At 52.7% G+C, this 17,336-nt stretch overlaps 8 protein-coding genes across 8 annotated transcripts; 3 read left to right on the top strand and 5 right to left on the bottom strand.

Annotated features, from left to right (window-relative positions):
* Nucleotides 1-1,690: 1,690 nt before the first annotated feature.
* BDW70DRAFT_171790 (SDR family NAD(P)-dependent oxidoreductase) lies at nt 1,691-2,464 on the top strand (the record flags this gene model as incomplete). Its single annotated transcript, XM_073743316.1, has 1 exon — nt 1,691-2,464. One exon carries the CDS (start codon nt 1,691-1,693, stop codon nt 2,462-2,464), a length of 774 nt encoding a protein of 257 aa, XP_073591814.1.
* A 324-nt stretch (nt 2,465-2,788) lies between these two features.
* BDW70DRAFT_163975 (uncharacterized protein) lies at nt 2,789-3,174 on the top strand (the record flags this gene model as incomplete). Its single annotated transcript, XM_073741398.1, has 2 exons — nt 2,789-2,968; nt 3,067-3,174. The coding sequence occupies 2 exons, from the start codon at nt 2,789-2,791 to the stop codon at nt 3,172-3,174; spliced, it is 288 nt and encodes a 95-aa protein (XP_073591813.1).
* An 805-nt stretch (nt 3,175-3,979) lies between these two features.
* Nucleotides 3,980-4,617, bottom strand: arp1 (scytalone dehydratase arp1; the record flags this gene model as incomplete). The annotated part of the gene is made up of 3 exons (XM_073739705.1): nt 3,980-4,333; nt 4,411-4,508; nt 4,581-4,617. 3 exons carry the CDS (start codon nt 4,615-4,617, stop codon nt 3,980-3,982), a joined length of 489 nt encoding a protein of 162 aa, XP_073591812.1.
* Nucleotides 4,618-4,932: 315 nt separating this feature from the next.
* On the top strand, nt 4,933-5,730 carry BDW70DRAFT_171789 (uncharacterized protein; the record flags this gene model as incomplete). The annotated part of the gene is made up of 1 exon (XM_073743315.1): nt 4,933-5,730. One exon carries the CDS (start codon nt 4,933-4,935, stop codon nt 5,728-5,730), a length of 798 nt encoding a protein of 265 aa, XP_073591811.1.
* Nucleotides 5,731-5,882: 152 nt separating this feature from the next.
* Nucleotides 5,883-6,757, bottom strand: tpcG (oxidoreductase tpcG; the record flags this gene model as incomplete). Its single annotated transcript, XM_073743314.1, has 1 exon — nt 5,883-6,757. The coding sequence occupies one exon, from the start codon at nt 6,755-6,757 to the stop codon at nt 5,948-5,950; it is 810 nt and encodes a 269-aa protein (XP_073591810.1). The 3' UTR covers nt 5,883-5,947.
* Nucleotides 6,758-6,977: 220 nt separating this feature from the next.
* Nucleotides 6,978-7,486, bottom strand: BDW70DRAFT_163971 (nuclear transport factor 2 family protein; the record flags this gene model as incomplete). Its single annotated transcript, XM_073741397.1, has 2 exons — nt 6,978-7,217; nt 7,280-7,486. The coding sequence occupies 2 exons, from the start codon at nt 7,484-7,486 to the stop codon at nt 6,978-6,980; spliced, it is 447 nt and encodes a 148-aa protein (XP_073591809.1).
* A 131-nt stretch (nt 7,487-7,617) lies between these two features.
* Nucleotides 7,618-8,574, bottom strand: BDW70DRAFT_171784 (class I SAM-dependent methyltransferase; the record flags this gene model as incomplete). The annotated part of the gene is made up of 2 exons (XM_073743313.1): nt 7,618-8,517; nt 8,560-8,574. 2 exons carry the CDS (start codon nt 8,572-8,574, stop codon nt 7,618-7,620), a joined length of 915 nt encoding a protein of 304 aa, XP_073591808.1.
* Nucleotides 8,575-9,195: 621 nt separating this feature from the next.
* BDW70DRAFT_163969 (type I polyketide synthase) lies at nt 9,196-14,750 on the bottom strand (the record flags this gene model as incomplete). The annotated part of the gene is made up of 4 exons (XM_073741396.1): nt 9,196-10,482; nt 10,554-12,920; nt 12,982-14,386; nt 14,455-14,750. The coding sequence occupies 4 exons, from the start codon at nt 14,748-14,750 to the stop codon at nt 9,196-9,198; spliced, it is 5,355 nt and encodes a 1,784-aa protein (XP_073591807.1).
* Nucleotides 14,751-17,336: the final 2,586 nt, after the last annotated feature.

Raw genomic sequence — 17,336 nt, 5'->3', positions numbered from 1 at the left:
GTTGGAGGATCAGGCCTCGTATCATCATCGGCATCAGGATCGAAATATTCCCATACGCCTTTCTCTTTGGCATGATCTTTAACAACTCGGTACCATGTGCGCCAGTCATCCCGGGAGCTCAGGATGGCTTGGACCTTCTTGGCGCTATATGTACCGGATGCAGCTGCCATTTTCGACGTCGATATGTTCCGAGTCAAGCGGAAATCGTTGTTTATCCCAAGGAGTAGGCTCCAGGTTGTCAGTGTCCTTCTGTATGGGTTTCGACCACCTCCTAGCTCGTCTGTATAGCTCAATAAGGGCTGCCAAAAGCTTCAAATATGACAGAATAAGCAAATTTGATCTGTATTTTGGTCCTTAAAGCGATTCCGGGCTCATAACTGTGGACTATCGAGGTGGTTTCTAGCGCCGATTCGGTCATGTGACCAATGTCTGCAACGAAAAAATTAAATTGAAGGCCTTAATCTCCTATCTACAATCTGTATAGAGATTTTATAGCTATTATGATAATTCTCCTGATCGTCAGGAGGTATGTTGATCTCTCCATAATAATGGAGGTATGGAAGGTCGACCGAGGTGCTGTATGCTTGATTAGTAAGGAGAGTTCTCCTCCAGTTGACAATTTCCGTATCAGCAATGAATAACTGTGCCGAGTTCTATTGCATTGGGGCCTGGGTGGCTCACTGTCGTTAAGGCGTTTTGACCATTGGTGGGGCCTGGGCCTCTATACCTACCTCTCTATCTACCTATATCTGCATCTGCATCTGCCCCTGTATCTGACTCCAGCCGGGCTCTTACTGACTTCTTAATGAGGTGTTGTATGGCACTGCTCCAGCTCTCCCTGGGACTGTCTACTAACTGTCAGTGGGTGGGCGCGGCTGCGGGCATATATGCACATGCACCATGGGCTACAGGAACACGCATGGGGAGCCAGCCAGGGGCGGAAGAAATGCAGTGAATGTGCAATGGTTCTAGGACTAGGAACCGACTTAATTGCGTATTATACCCAGCATGAGCGCCTCAAGTATGAACTCACTGTTCTCAAGTCTCGCAACTATTTCAAACACGCTTTCCTCTCCATAACCTTAACGGATGAGTTTACTCCGTCGCAGGGGATTGAGAACAAATAGATCCTGCATGACTTCGTCTTCAACGACAAGGATGAGCAGCAAATCTACTGGGACGTGCGGTACTACTTCTTCAGCATCTTGATGACTAGTTGTTATGGCTCCCGGGTAGATGGTTAAGAGCATGATGACGTACGCACTGCCATTCACAGCACACAACTACTTGGCAAGATATCCAAGCTGGGGTCTTTTATTGTTGATGAGATCCCCATCCTCGTCAAGTTGCCGGCCTGGTTGCAGCCTGGCCTGCGCACGACGGGCAGATCGATCTCGATTCGAAACCGTCGCATGCGATTAACCATATCCCACCTACCGGAAATTAACATATGCATGTCGTAATTCTATGCATGCAGCTCGTGATGCTGGCCATCGCTCGTCCAATGTCGCCGACCAATAGCTTGCCTAGGACTGCATCATTCGGGGCAATTATTCATCCATCCCACGGTGACAAACAAGACCGAAAATGCGGGCAAGAATTACAAATCATGTCGAGATAAAGGTAGAGACGCGTATATGTGCTGGCCTTCTGCAACCGACACCTCATCATATCATCCCGCATAACTACCATGCCCTCGATTTCTGGTCAATCACTCCTCGTCATTGGCGGCTCGTCCGGCATTGGCGCCGCCGTCGCCCGACTCGCCGCGGAGCAAGGCGTCCGCGTGTGCATCGCATCGTCCAACCCGTCTCGCGTAGCCAACGCCGTCGCCAGGATCAAATTCCAGTCCCCAGCGACAAACCCCGACGCGCACATAAGGGGCTTCATCGTTGACCTCGCCCAGCCGGATGTCGAGCAGCGCCTCGAACGGCTCTTGGCCGACATCACGGCCGACGGCTCCGAGCTCCTCGACCACATCGTCGTCACGGCCGGCCAACCTGCAACGCGGCCCCTTGCCCGCACCGACCGCGAGTACCTCTTCGGCCAGGCCCAGCTTATACTCATCGCCCCTATCTTAGTCGCCAAACTCGCCCCGCGGTTCCTCAGGCCGAGCTACACATCGAGCGTGGTGTTTTGCGGCGGCAGGCTTGCCGAGAAGCCCATCAAGGGGTGGCCGGCTGGCGCGGCGTACGCGGCCGGGCTTAATGGACTAACACGCGCGTTGGCACTGGATTTGGCTCCGCTGAGAGTTAATGTTGTGCATCCTGGCCCGACGGAGACGGAGATTTGGGGGGAGACGCCGGAGCTGCGCAGGGGCACGAAGGAGTTCTATGCTTCGACGGCTCTCCTGGGGAAGGTTGGCACACCGGAGGAGGTGGCGGAGGCATTTATGTACCTGCTCAGAGATTCGAACATTACGGGCACAAGTATCAACTCGAGTGGAGGAGTGCTGGTGCAGTGACTGAGCCAGGTATCACTTCTGTTACCGTATGTATTCATGTTTACCGCAGCATAGGGCATAATAGTTTATTTATTTGCTGGGGACAATTTTTTCTATGCTTTCCGATTGGCGTCTCTCAACATACCTAGCGTACACTTAGTATATATATTAACATATGTGCAGCAGTGCCCTCGTCCAAGCTACTTTTACGGCACATCAAAGAACAAGAACTCACTCTTCAATCGCAATGGTCCCCGTTTTCATGCACCGACATCAGAATCAGCTGCTACACTAAAACCCTCAAGTTCCTCCGCATCCTCCAGGTAGCCTCGACACAGCCCGGACATGGCCACCTTCCTCTCCGTCCGGCTTGCCCTGGGCATGTACCCGCTGATCATCCAGGTCCGTATCGCCACCTGGCATCCCGTGCGTCTCGTCAAGGCCCTGATGACGGGCCAGGAGCTCGTCTCGCGGGACAATATAGAGACGGAGACGAATTATAGCAGCCTCTCAGCCGAAGAAATCGTGACCGGGGCTGCTTGAGCGCGTGGAGAGCGCAACTGCAAGCCTCAAGGTCGTTACTCCAGGTGATGCTGGGCCCCAAGGCTGACAGTACCTACCAGCCCATGCAAGGCGGGCCCAACGAGGTGTGCAACGACGCCTTTCGGCCGGTCCTTGCTGCCGGGTTTACGATGGTGCCTGGGATGCCCGAAGACGGTGTTTCACATTGACATGGTGTATGCGTTTTTGAGACCGAAGGATGGGTCGATGGAGGGGGAACAAAGATGTTTTGATCCCCTTTTTTTGCCGAAATGGATCTTTGGCACTGTGCGGGTTGAGCGAGAAATCTCTAGCTCGGGTTAGGGCTATGCTACAGGATCAATACGATCAGATCAACAAACCGCTATTCATGAGACATTAACCACTATAATCCTATTGTTGTTATGTGCTGCATTTCCATGTGCGCCCCGCAACTGGGCCGCAAGGTGCTGTACACATTTGGCGCCGGGCGAAGGGAGTGTCCCGGCAAGGACTTTTTTTTTCTCTTCCAGAATGCGAAAATTGTGTTTGCTCATATACTGTCGGCATTTTATGTGGTGCCGGAGGATGAGCCGCTGCATGTGGATATCCATGCTGGGGTCACGTTGTCGCTCGATGGTGATGAGACCGAAGCCGTACAAGCTCAGGTTCGTGCCACGGCGAGAGAACTTTGTGGAGATTCATACTTGGGATCCTTCGATAGGTTTGTTCAAGGGAATGGAACAATTTGACTGTTCCAGTCTCTGTCAAGGTAGTAGAATAGGACCTAGACAGTGGATGGTGAGCATGCTACACATACTGCGTACGTTCTAAAATGGTATTAAAATTATATTTCCCACCTTAGATAGTCAAGGTTGAGCTTGTAACCTTCTGTGGTTTTCCTTGGTATAGAATCTCCCAACCCTACATCGTATAAAGGTTCACGACCCAGCTATATTTATCTCTCTATCAACAGACTGGAGACAACATCCGTCATATGGCTAAGACTCTTGATAGCTACTCATGAAAGATTCTATCAACATCATGCTCCTTCCATCTAATATCCGGCTCCAGCCCTGCGAACTTCCACTCTCCCTCCACCCTCCGGTAGTGAATCGTCGCCTTCCCATGCGCATGGCCCTTGACCAACACCTCCGTTAGCGCATCATCGCCGTACTTCTGATGCGCCACACGCATCTGGTGATACCCTGTGACTGTGTCCTCTCCCGTCTGCACCCATTTTGAGGCCCCAACCAAGTGCTGCGTCTTGACGCGCGCATTGCCGAGAAAATCGGGGCTCGACGCCAGCGCGACGAAGTCGTCCGCGGCCATGGATTTCCATTCCTGGCCCATCACAGAGCTGTAGTTGATCTATTCACTGTCAGTCAGGTAACTGGTGGTGCGACTGACGATGTCGAGGAGTTGCTTGCGCAAGGGCGAGTACGTACGTGCAGTGTTGGGGCGATGCACTTAGCAAGGCGGTCCCAGTCTTTGCTGTCGTAGCTTTCGGCCCATTCGAAGAGTGCGCGTTGACAGCCCGCAATGGCTGAATTGGAATTAACTCAGCTAGTTAGTGTCCAGAGGCAGGGCGTGAGGAGAGGGAATAATCCGTACGTACTTTCATACGCAGGCGGCTGGTAGGCGACTTTGGTCATGATTACTGACTGCGTCGGATGCAGCGACGGTAGAGGGTGTCAAAACATGGACAATGGAGGAGATGAAAGCCACATGGTTGGCTTTTATCTCCCTCTTGATTCATGTTTCGGCCTATATCTAATGTCCCGAGCCTGACCTCCCGAGACAAAGGTTGCTATAATGTCGGAAGAAGTCGGACATGGTAGACACCGAGATTCAAGGATCCTTGATTATAGAGAATATATGATCTATAAAAAAGCGCCGTGGCTGGCCTCTCCATCCCCCAAACAGACATATTATCCATTCCAGGTATCCTCGTCTACATCTACATCAATATGGCAACTACCCCCTATGTCCCCGGCCGCCTAGACGGCAAAGTCGCCCTCGTCACCGGCTCAGGGCGTGGCATCGGTGCAGCAATCGCCATTCAACTTGGTCGCCTGGGCGCCAAAGTCGTCGTCAACTACGCCCACTCAGCCGAACACGCCGAAAAGGTAGTGGCGGAGATCAAGCGCCTCAACTCGGATGCGATTTCCATTCAGGCGGACGTCCGCAACGTGTCGCAGACGGCCAATCTCTTCGACGCTGCTGTGGCGCACTTTGGCCGGCTCGACATCGCCGTCAGCAACTCGGGCGTGGTAAGCTTTGGCCACCTCAAGGACGTGACGGAGGAGGAGTTCGACCGCGTCTTCAGCCTCAACACGCGCGGCCAGTTCTTCGTGGCCCGTGAGGCGTACCGCGTGCTGCAGGAGGGCGGGCGCATCGTGCTCACTTCGTCCAACACGTCCAGGGATTTCAGCGTCCCCCGGCACTCGCTTTACTCAGGATCCAAGGGGGCGATCGACTCGTTTGTGCGAATTCTGTCCAAGGACTGCGGCGATAAGAAGATCACGGTCAATGGGGTTGCGCCGGGGGGCACCGTGACGGATATGTTCCACGCCGTGTCGCACCACTATATTCCCGGCGGAGAGAAGTTCACGGCCGAGGAACGCCAGCAGATGGCGGCGCATGCGTCGCCGTTGCATCGGAATGGGTTTCCGGAGGATATTGCTGGTGTGGTTGGGTTTCTGGTGAGTAAGGAGGGGGAGTGGGTGAATGGCAAGGTCATTACTCTAGACGGCGGCGCGGCGTAATGATTTTAGTGGAATCAGGACATGGATACTGCCATAGAGAACATGGAATAATTCATGGAATAGATTACTATACTCATTGTGTATTGTTCGTTTGCCACAGTCCTTGCAATACCCAATTGATGTATTCATAACCCTAGACCTAATAATATGTAGCCATCTCTACCACGACCTTCTCACATAGACAATCTGTCCATCTCCTCACGACAAAATAAATTCATTACGGTCCCGTGTTCAATGGCAGGTAAGGGTGCAGAAATGGAAAAAAGTGTCGCAGCAGCCCCATGAAGATACACATCGGAGTGCCTCTCGGAAACTTGGCCTTCTCGTTCGCGTTAACCACACTCACATCTCTCATGTCATAGCTCCCATCCGCGTCATCCGCGGCCTCAATCATCGCAGCCGCCAGGTCCAAGTAGGACAGGGGGCTGTCCTCGTCGGTCAGGCTCAGCGCATGCCCTCGCTGGATGTCGACGGAAAGCGCGCCCGGCTTGACGAAGATGGTCGTCAACCAGTCCCCTTCGGCGCGAAGTATCCTTTCGGTCTCAATCAGGTCGTTGTAGACGTGCGAGGCCGAGCGGAGGAGGATCAGTCGGAGGAGGTACGGGACGTGGCGGGAGAAGTGATCGTCAATGGTTGCAGATGACAGGAGGACGAGCTTGGGTAGTTTCTGTGGTTTTCTCTCCCCGGGGCTCGTATGCTGCCTGAGGTTGTGGAGCGATTGAATCACCGCCGTGGCCGTGTCTTGGGCGAGATGACAGTTTGGGATGTTGTCATTGGTGGAGACAACCAGGAACACCACCCGACATTCACTCAGGCATGAAGTCAGAAGGGCACTGTCCTGGATGCTGCCTTGGAAGATTTTGACTCTTTTTTCTTCGTCGAGGTTGGGCAAGAGACGGAGAAGCTTGGGCCGGTTGCGACAGTATGCGTGGACGTGAGCGTCGGGATTCCGGAGGAGGTTTTCGATGAGTGCCGTGCCACAATTTCCCGTGGAGCCCAGGACGGCATAAATTCTGGGGGGGGACATGTTTTTGTTTTCCTTGTCAGCTCAGCTGCTGCTACAGGAGAGTATCGACGTTGATGCTTCGACTGCGAACTGATGCTTGTTTCTATATTAACCTCCCCCCTCGGTGTATTAGACGATTAAAACGCCACTCGGCGGCACGATTGTCCCGTGAAAGTTCGGACGATTGGATTGCTATCCTGGACTAGCAGAACATAGTATCTGTCTGTAATGAAAGGTGCGTCTACTGGAGACCCCCCTGTTCCGCCAGATGCTTCTGGAACAAGGGGAAGAAATGCTTATAGAACGCAGAGTCCACCATTTCCTCTAACCTTTGCACCTTCAGTCCATCCTCGGTCAGCCATACAAAGATGGAATATTCGTTGGTCCATCTCTCCTCGGGAATCGGTGTGTCTGCGGATGAGGTTGCATACACTGCGGCCGTACCGTTGGCCGCGTCGTGGACGATATGCTTGATCTCCAGCTAGCCATGGATTATTTTCTTTTGATTCTTTGGACTGTACAATTGTACGAATGTGCGCCTACCTTCCAGTTTGCCAACCCATTCATTAGCTTGGGATAGAAGAATTCGGCGTGGCTTCGGGATCGAGTTGGCTGTTGCAGCGAGTGAGGCAGCAGTTGCTGCTCAAAATCCTCGGACCAAAGGTCGAGAGACCCTTGGGCGTTGCCATCCTTCCATGCTGTGAGGAACTTGTCAAGAGTGTCTCTCTGGGTGTGGGCGGGAGCAGGCATGTTGATTGTATATATTATAATACGAGTGAGGGGACAAGTACAGGCCGTTCGCAAGTTGTCGGTACATACTCATTCACTTTATATATGTCTGTATTCTCGGGCTATTATAATTTTTACCAAAACTAAACAGTCTATTTCCTAGTGGCTAAAATGATCGCGACAGGAAAATAGCCCTCAACGGTCTGCCCGCCAGCCAGCAACTCGTTCAACTCCTGGAACAAGTCCGCCAAAGCGTCCGGAAACCGCGAAATGAACGGAAAGGAGCCAAAATGCTCCGTGACCCCCTGCAGATCCGTCTCAAAGGTCCATCCCTCCATCACTTCATGCGACTCATGGTCGCCCGCGCCGTAATCCGGCTCCTGATTCCGGTGCGCGAATTCCGGGGGCAACATGCCTTGAATGCCCCCATGCTCCATATTCACATAGATGCGGACCTCATCGCCAAACAGCGCCCGGTCAAGCGGCGCGACATTGTACCGGTCCTGTGTCCGCGCCATGACCTTGACCACCTGGTCCGGATCCTCAGACACGCGAAGCAGCTCCCTGCCCCCCTGGTAACTGAGCCGCTCCCACAGATCCTGCACTCTTGCGTTGCGAAAGCGAGCTGGCCCAAACAGTGCCGCCACAAACGTGCCCCCGGACCTCAGCTGGCGCGCGATCGTCGCCATTGCGTCGTACTGCGGTTCGGCAAAATGCATCACGTTCGCCGCAAAGACCATGTCCATGCTGCCGGCGGGGATGTCATCAGCGTCCTCCAGTGCGGCGGTGCGGAAGGCAAATCCGGACTGGCCCCGGAGGCGGTCCTGGGCGAGGCAAATGTTGTCGGCTACGATGTCGGACACTATGACATTGGCAAAGCGAGAGCGTAGGCGCTGGGCGTAGGGCCCGTTTCCCGCACCGACGTCGTGGACGGTATTAAAAACGCCACCTTTGGCCTCGTGGAAGGCCCAGATGCGGTCCCAGAAGCTATCCGGGACTTGGGGTCGGCCGCGCGAATAGTTGTCCCAGAATTCGCCATCCTGGGCGAAGATCTGGTTGGACGTGTCAATGCCGGGCGATTGTGAGGTTGCCACCACAGTAGTGGCCATTGTAGAGATGAGATGTGGGTTAAACGAGGAGGACAACCACGGTAGAAACTGTGCAGTATGGCTGGTTCAACAGTACTTCAAAATCACCGTGAAGCTCAGTGTGAGAATCTGGCTGAGGGCCCGAGTCAGCCCTATAATGCAATAGCGTTTATATCTATCGCATAGGGGCGAGAAATGGTTTCGTTCGTCGGAGCATTGCTCGGGATATTGACGTCCAGGCGGGATATAGCGCATCGACGTGACTGAATTTATCCTGGATCAGCATGGGAAGTAGGCTAGTCTGAATTACGACCTAGTAGTCCTGCGGACAATGCGGTAAAAGGTTCAATCCTGATATGGCCCGTAGAATAGGGGCATCGTCGTGCACAATATGTAAAGAATGTCAAGGTCCATTAAGTGACGCTTAATAACCGATAAATAACAAATTATAAAACCATTGAATAACTCTTACTAATGGCAAAAATAATTTAGATATCTGCTAGTATCATCACTATCACCATTCACAAATATACGGACGTAATTTGTCAATCAGCGAAAAAGCGTAGCCCCAAGCTATATAGCTCCATGAAGCAATCAAGTTTACCTTCAATACTAGCAATAACCTGTCTTCCCTTCTTCAGTCTAGCTGTAATACTCATCTAACCACTCCTTCAAATCCCCAATCGTTTCGTAATCCAAGAACAGGCTCCCGCTGACCTTGACATCCAGCTCAGTCCGGAACTTCTCCGCTATGACCAGCGACATAAGACTGTCAACGCCTAGGTCAGCGAACGCAGCTCCATTCTCCATATCAGCAAGATCTAGACCGGCCTCTTTGGCAATGAGCATGATGGCCCTGGCGGTGATACTGCCCGACGCAGCGGCGGCCTCGATGGATGGAGCCCCCTCGACATCTGTGGCAGTGGGAGAGACAACGTTTCGCGTATCGGCGGGAGGCTCGCCGTCACTTCCGAGGCCGGAGTTGTGTCGAAGGAGCGCCGGCTTTGGTGCTGGCGATGGTGCTTGCGTGGCGGACAGCTTCTTTGGTAGGGATTGAGGGTCGGGCGGCTTACCCTCCATCGCTGCCATCTTGTCCGGCGGCGAGAAGAACCGGCTGAGCAGAATGCGAGGATAGCGACGGAATTGGATCCCATTGACGACGCCCACGATGGCCCCGTCTTCTTCTTGCAGGATATATACGTCGCCGAAGTAGATCGTCGGGTCCTCGGCTGTCGGGATCATCTTGACATACGAACGATACCGGGCACCAGGGACCAAGGGCTTCGCGAGCCGCATCGCGTTCCAGCCGGGGGTGACGCAGTAATTGTTGGCCGTGTCGATGGCGTCGGAGCAGTTCATGATGAACCCCGCGAGGTGCGCGACGCTGTCGATAAAGTACGGCGGGACCGTCCAGACGCCGCTCTCTTGGGTGGTGAGCTGTACTTCGGCGAATCCTTCAAGGTCATGCAGTACAACAGATTGCATGCCACGGTACTTGTCCGCATAGGTCACCAGGTTGCTGGCGAAGAGGGTGTATGCCATATTGCGCGAGAAGCGGCTGGCTCTGGCTTGCGTCGCCAGGTGCTCGAGCGCTTCGATACGGCTTTGGATGAGGTGCGCAAGGGGGGCCCACGACAGGAGCCACTCAGAGACATCGGGCTGGTAATAGATGTTGGCGGTGGCGAAGGGCTCATGTGCGTGGCCGTCATTGTCTACGTTTTGCCAGGTCAAGTCGACGACTCCAGAGCCAACATCGGCCGTGGTAGCAGTCACGCGGAATATCTGGGGAATCTTCTTGTTGCTTTGCGCGACAAGACCCTTGGTGACGACAAGATTGGCAATGTTCATGTTGATATCCTTCTTGGCTTTTGGATTCAGCTTGCGGTGCAGGTAGCCACCGAGGGTATATGCAATATCGGCGTGGATGGACTATGGAACGAGAAAAATTAGCAATTGAGTTCTAAAAAAAAAAGAGGGTCACATAATAGATGCCAACTTACCGATGTAACGACACCGCAGTTATTCATGCTGTGGCCATGGGCGGCAGCCAGAAGGTCCGCCTGCATAAGATCCGACTGCATGACGACCGTAGCAGCAGAGCCATGGAACGTCTCCTCGATAATCTGCTGCACCGCCGTGGTCTGAACCTCGCTGGCTGGTAGCACTTTTGGCGCCATCTTGGCTCGGGCAGCTTCCTTCTCGGCGTCATAGAATGTATTGCCTTTGGTCAAACACCAATCCCCGGTATACTGCAGCCAGTAGTTCTTCTCGTTCCAAGCATATGTCGGCAGGTCCAAGAGACGGAGCCTGCGCTCGAACGGGCGATGGAACTCGTTCCACCCGACCTCCACACCGGCCAGGTGCAGTGCAGCCATGCTCTCCGCCATGGTCTTCCAGTTATCGTCCCCACGGCGTATCGACGGGATAGCGAGCGCGGTGGACGGGATTGTTGTTTTGATAAAGCCGGTACAGACCGGATGCGGCCCAATTTCAATCCAGACAGTGTCATCGCTAATGGTGGAAACCTTCTGGGCGTTTTCTAGCGCAGAAAGGAAGTCAACTGTCTCTCTAGTGGCCCGGCGCACGTAGTTTGCATTTAGCGTCTTGCCGTCGAAGATGACTTTACCGAGAAGGGGAGAGATTACGGGTACTCTGGGCTCCTGGAATATGACGCCCGTTGCTGTAAGGGCTTCAAAATCATCCAAAATAGGGTCCATCTGGTCCGAGTGGAACGCAAATGCAACATCCAGCCTGATGCACTGGTAGCAGGCCTTCTGAAGGGAGACCGCGATGTCATCTATCTGCTCCTTGGTCCCGCTGAGCACTGTGTCTGATGGGCCGTTGATACAAGCGACTGTGTACGGCTTGCCCTCTGCGCTCTCGGCGATCTGTGCAAGACCGGCCCGAACAGCCATCATGTTATGGCTGCCACTCTTACACTTCTCCTCGAGCATTTGCGCCCGGCGTCCAACCATAAATATCGTATCACTGGCGGTAACAACACCAGCGATGTGCATTGCCGCGTACTCGCCGAGGCTATGGCCGATAATGACATCTGGCTTGACTCCTAGAGAAGCCCAGTATTTGGCTAGAGCAATCTCAGTACAGACAAGGGCAAGTTGGGTAATAACGGCTGAGTGAGCGTGGTCCTTAGGGTACGATCCGTCAAGAGCTGGAATAAAGGACGGGAAGCCCTCGCCTTGAGCGAGCGAGTCAAGGTGCTGAATACACTCTCGGAAGGTAGGCACATCACGGTATAACTCTAGACTCATCGATTTGTACGAGGCACCTTGGCCAGTAAAGCTGAATGCAATTGGCGGGGGGCCAGACTTTCCAATAGGCTTGATTAAGTCCACTTTCTCTAAGTTGACACTCAGCTGCTTCTTTAGATGGGCGACGTTGGAGGTGGCAATCGCGACACGATGCGTGTGATGATAGCGGCGGGCAGTCGTTGTGTACGAAAGATCAGCGAGGCTAATATCCGGATGGTCCTCAAGATAGGCAATCAAGCGCTCAATGTTCCCCGCCAAAGATGCCTTGACCTTGGCCGAGACAGTTATGATGTGAGTCTGGCGCGGGTCTGCCTCGGTGATATCGCGAACCGGCGCCTCTTCCAGGACCATGGTGGTGTTGCCACCCGCGGCACCGAAATTGTTGACTGCAACCAGCCGCTTCTTTCCAGACATGTGGGGCCAAGATGTCAACTTCATTGGAATGTGGAGATTGCGCTTATCAAAGTCCTGTGGGAACCGGGGGTTGATCTCTGTTTTGATGCCGATGTGTGGCGGGATGGCGTTCTTTTGGAGCATTAGAAGCACCTTGATTAATGCTGTGGTCCCTGCCACAGACTCGCCGTGGCCGACATTTGCCTTAACCGCACCAATATGCAAGGGCTGGTCCTTGCTGCGACGCCGGACGAGCGGAGCATACACGTCTAGGATACCCTGCATCTCCTCATGGTCGCCGGCTTGGGTCCCGGTGCCATGGAGCTCGACGTAGGACACATCCAGGGGGTCGACACCAGCCTGTCGCAGAACCTGACGGGATAGATAAGCTTGGTGGCCGGCATGGGGGTGAGTGATGGAGACTGCCTCCGCAGAATGGTTTGTGCCGGCACCAAGAATGATGCCCAAGATATTATCATTATCTGCTTCGGCGTCTTCGAGTCGCTTGATAACAAGACTTCCAATACCGTCCGCACGGCAGTATCCATCAGCGGTAGCATCCCATGTCTTACACGCGTTGTGTCCCTTGGTGAGGAAGTGGCCGTTGCACAATCCAGTGAAGCCGTCGGGGTTGGTCAACACGTTGACGCCTCCTGTGACGGCGGTGTCGACGACGCCGTTCCAAAGGGCCTGGCAGGCGACCTGAAGGTGATTCGTTAGTTTCCTATGCATATATTATGATAGGGGTCAGTGCATGTATTACCTCGATCGCCGCAAGGCCAGAAGAACATGCAGTATCAATGCTGTAGCTGGGGCCCGCAAACTTGAAGAAGTAGTTGATACGGCCAGGGCCAAAGGCTCGACAGCCACCTGGAATATAGTAGGTGCTAACCTCTTGGCCTTGATTCACCTCACGGTAGTCGTCCGCGGCTTGACCATAGAATGTACCAATACGCTGCAACTGTGTGGCCGCAGTCCGGTTCCCGACATACCCAGCACGCTCCAGCGCCTCGTACGCCGTGACAAGAGCCAAACGCATCTGCGGATCGACAACCTGAGACTCACGGGGAGACATGTTGAAAAAAGGCGCGTCGAACAAACCAGGCTCATCAATAAAGCAGCCATACTGGGTCATCGTCTTGTTGAGGTCCTTGCCGGTTGGGTCGTAGTGTGTCTCCACATCGAACCGGTCTGCTGGGATTTGCCGCGAGACATCCAGCCCCTTCTCTAGGATCTCCCAGAACTTCTCGGTGTTTGTCGCGCCCCCAGGAAGTCTGCACGACATGCCGACGATGGCGAGCTTTGACTGTGCTGGGCTGCGTGGCAATGTGTCTGCTGGCGCAGCCCGGGTGACCCATGTCATAAGGTTGTTGATGGAGACTTCGGGGTGCGTGATACTACTTTGCAACGCCGTGGTTAGGTCGTTGAGAGGAATCGAGTTGCCAAAGCTGTATAGCACCAGTTCCGAGGTGCCCGTGGTTTCGACTCTCTGGACCGCGCCGAATATGACACGGTCCCAGTAGATGGCCTGAGTCAGAAGCTCCGAGACTACAGCTTCGAACAGCTCTGCGGCATTTTTGGCTTGGTAGTGTAGGCCAGTGCTGGTAGAGTAGACTGGCGTCGCCGGCCAAGCCTTTGTGCTGACTGTGCTCAATGAGCTGCGATGGACGATGCTCTGAGTATCCCGCAGGCCGTAGACATGTGATGCATGGCAGAGGCCGCCATACACTGGCAGCGGAATGAACTTGGAGTCGCGGAAGAAATGCGACGTGTTGAACAGCGCCTTTAACCTGGCTGGTGGACCACTCACGGTGACCGAAGTCCGGCTGACGGCGCTTACGAAGATCTTGCCGATGTCGGGAATCTCTTGTCGAGAGTGGATCTTGTCGAGCTCCTTTTGCGCGGCATCTGGGTCGATATTATGGACGACATATGCCCACGTGTCCGGGCGCTCTGACAGCTCGCGGGCTTCCAGGTTTGCAGAGACACCCTGGACATGAATGCCCAGGCGGAAGGCTAGGCGAACGGCGTCTGCCCCCGCGCGAGGCAAGTCAGCCAACGTCGAGGACAATGAGACAGCCGTCGACGCCAGAAGGCCGATACCCAGACCAGCGAGACTCGTGTTCAAGAAGTTAGTCAGCAGCTCTTCCGGGTGCTTCTCTGCATATCTGACAACGGAGGTTAGTTAGCAATGGAAGAGACATGTCAAGCTGTATAGTTGATGCAGGCTACTGACCCAATGTAAGTCGCCAGTTGAACGACAACTAGTAGCACGCCATCCACGGCGCCGCAGATCAAGCCTTCTCGGAGCTCTGTGTCTTCGGCCCAGCTGAAGAGGTTATCGAATGGGGGGATCAGCTTCTTCAGCTCTGTCGATAGCTGCCGAACTTCGTCCTTGATAGCCCAAGTGGCTCTGGATATGAATTCGGCCAGAGTCTGCTGATCACGAGATTTGCTGTGGTTATGTAGGCGACGGAATACGTCCAGCAGGTCATCCTTTGGGAACTCGTTGCTGAAGTAAACAAGCCTCATCCTGTGAGAGTCTGTGTCGGAATCCGAACTGGTGGTGGGCGTATAGATGGGCATCAGATCAGGTCAGGGTATGCCCAGGCTTTATGACGAGGAATTAATTAAAACAACCAGAAAAAAGAAACAGGGCCAAAGTGTCCAACACGGGTGAGTCACTTCCTGGGCCAGCTGAATGCAAATGAGAGAGACCTCCCAAGACCGGACGTGTTTGATATGGGATAAAGGGTAGTGAACGGGTTAGGGTACTGTTACAGCGCTGCTAATAAGCCATGTCTAAGTACGAATGATCGCTTCGGGGCTAACTAAGCCACCTAGCCCCTAATTGCCATCGCTCTCCAATTCACCCGCCCCGAAATGCCCGTGGTTCATCCCGAGCATTGATTAATATCCGAGAGTCGGCCCTAGTTTGCCTTGATGCCCTCCCAGGAGAACAGAGGAAGGACTCTCTCAGCACGCCTGTTTATTGATACCGCTTCGCCAGCACCACTGTTTCTACTTGACTCTCCTTGGCCTGGTGTTGTCTGTATTATAAATCATTAGAAGTTACTGCGCCTCCGGATTTTGCCCCTGACTTTGTGTGTGTTTTTCTCTCGGGCCTTAATAAAATATTGTCACGGCCCTTTTGTCTATATCAACAGGTGAAATTGAGGGCCTGTGTTATTCTACGTCTGATCTCATCCTCATATGTGCTGAGGACTACGACAAGTGCTTGAAATCCCAATCGTTGACACCTTAGTAATTCCTAGAATCTCCGCTCATGGTGTTGCTGATTGTATCAAAATAGACCTTAGAAGTTAGAACAAGCAGAATAAAAAGATGTTGGACGCGAGCCTCGGGCGATTCGGTGCAATTCCAACAAGCTACATTCTACTGCACCTACAGTATCCACTACTAGATATCCCCAGGAAATCGTACGATTAGTAATAACTTGTGTTTCCTCGATCAAGTAACTAGCAGGTTCGCTGGATCCTCGCTGCGACACAGGTAATAAGTCAAGTGCTTGTAACTTGCTATATATTGTTAAAGAATAAAACAGGGTATAAACTAAAAGCCAAATCCAAGATGTACAGTACAAAATTCATGGACCTCGCGTGGAATAATATAGCTTATGCCTGTCACAGGCTATGACCTGAGACGTGGTTGTGGCCGTGCCCTCAACCATAGGACATTCTAGAAAGGATGGCTAAGGGAAAAAAAAAATGGAAACCGATCGGAGCCCAGGAACAGGGTTATAGGAATGAGAGGGAGATGTATCTTCCCATCTCTTTCTAAGTTTGCGAAGCTTGTTAATACAAGGCTGCCAGTTGAAAACCATACTGCTTACTCCCGTCACAGAACCAACGTCTGCAATCTACTAAACTTCTTCACCATTTCTCAGTATTATGCAAATATGGGCCCTGAGTTAGATTCATCCTCTTTGACACTCCCTCTTGCACCTTCAATGATATCATCTCGCGTATGCGCGGCTCTGCTGGTCGTACCAAAGACACTGGTCTACTGAAAACGGTGGAATATCTGGTATTATATGCTGGTTGTGGCTGATCAAAAGGCAGCAGTTAAATATTTCTTAGAAAAAAAAAATTTGGACCAATACCAAGCACTGCAGTCAGGCATAGAATTAGATATTAGATAGTACGGAGTATCCATCAATCACTACTGATCCAGGACCAAAAAGCAAGCCAGAAGGAAGACGAAAGAACTAGCAGGCATACCGCGCAGCCTGTCCCAAAATCAACATAGGATTCATGATGGCGCAAGTACAGGGCTACTCCGAGGAATAGCGGTATGCTTCTCGATTGGCTGTTACACTAGCCAAGGTACAAATTTTTTATCTGGCAGACTAACAGACTCCGGAATCACTATATGGAGTAAGCAATATGGTAATCTATATAGCTTCCTCATCAGCGGGCCACGAAGCGGCGCCGGACTTGGGGATTCGATTAATAACCTTAGAACGGATCACATATAACTGTTAAGGGACGTATTTAGATGGATCTTCCAATCCAATCGTGCCATATGTACAAGAAGGAATCGTTGAAGAAGAAGAAGAGAAAGCGGGAGAGGACAGATCAGAGATTGGAGATGGATGGGGAGCCACGTGACCACAGCCGCGTACGCTACGCGGTGCGTGTTATGGGAGCATCCCATACCAATAACTACCTAGATAGGTATATGCATACGCTGCGTTACATCCTGAGGGTCATATTTTCTGAAAGTGAGAGTGACGCCATTGGGGGCCAAAGAAGCGAATGTTCCAATCGTCTGCGCGGGGTAAGATTTTCTACAAATCTACAAAGTAGAAGAATGGACGGTAATTTATCAGGCGGGGCCGTGATCGGCAAAACGCCAACTGAAGGATCCAGGATAGGGCAAGGACAGGCCTTAGATTGTAGAGTCCCATCTGACATTGAGGGGCCCGGTTTCGGTAAGATCCTGCAGGAATTGATCCTGGGCTATATACATTTGATCATTGAAGAATATTTCTCGCTCTAGAAATCGACCCTCCAGATGGTGTGCTTATATGTCCTGCGCCAACAATTGCTAGGTAACGAGTACCTGGCTTTCCGTGGGTAAATTCTTTAGATATAG

This window comes from Aspergillus foveolatus, assembly GCF_047715535.1.
Source record: "Aspergillus foveolatus strain CBS 279.81 unplaced genomic scaffold BDW70scaffold_86, whole genome shotgun sequence".
Taxonomy (NCBI): Eukaryota; Fungi; Ascomycota; class Eurotiomycetes; order Eurotiales; family Aspergillaceae; genus Aspergillus; species Aspergillus foveolatus.
Note: the sequence above shows the minus strand (reverse complement) of the source record. Positions and strands in the feature narration are given on the sequence as shown.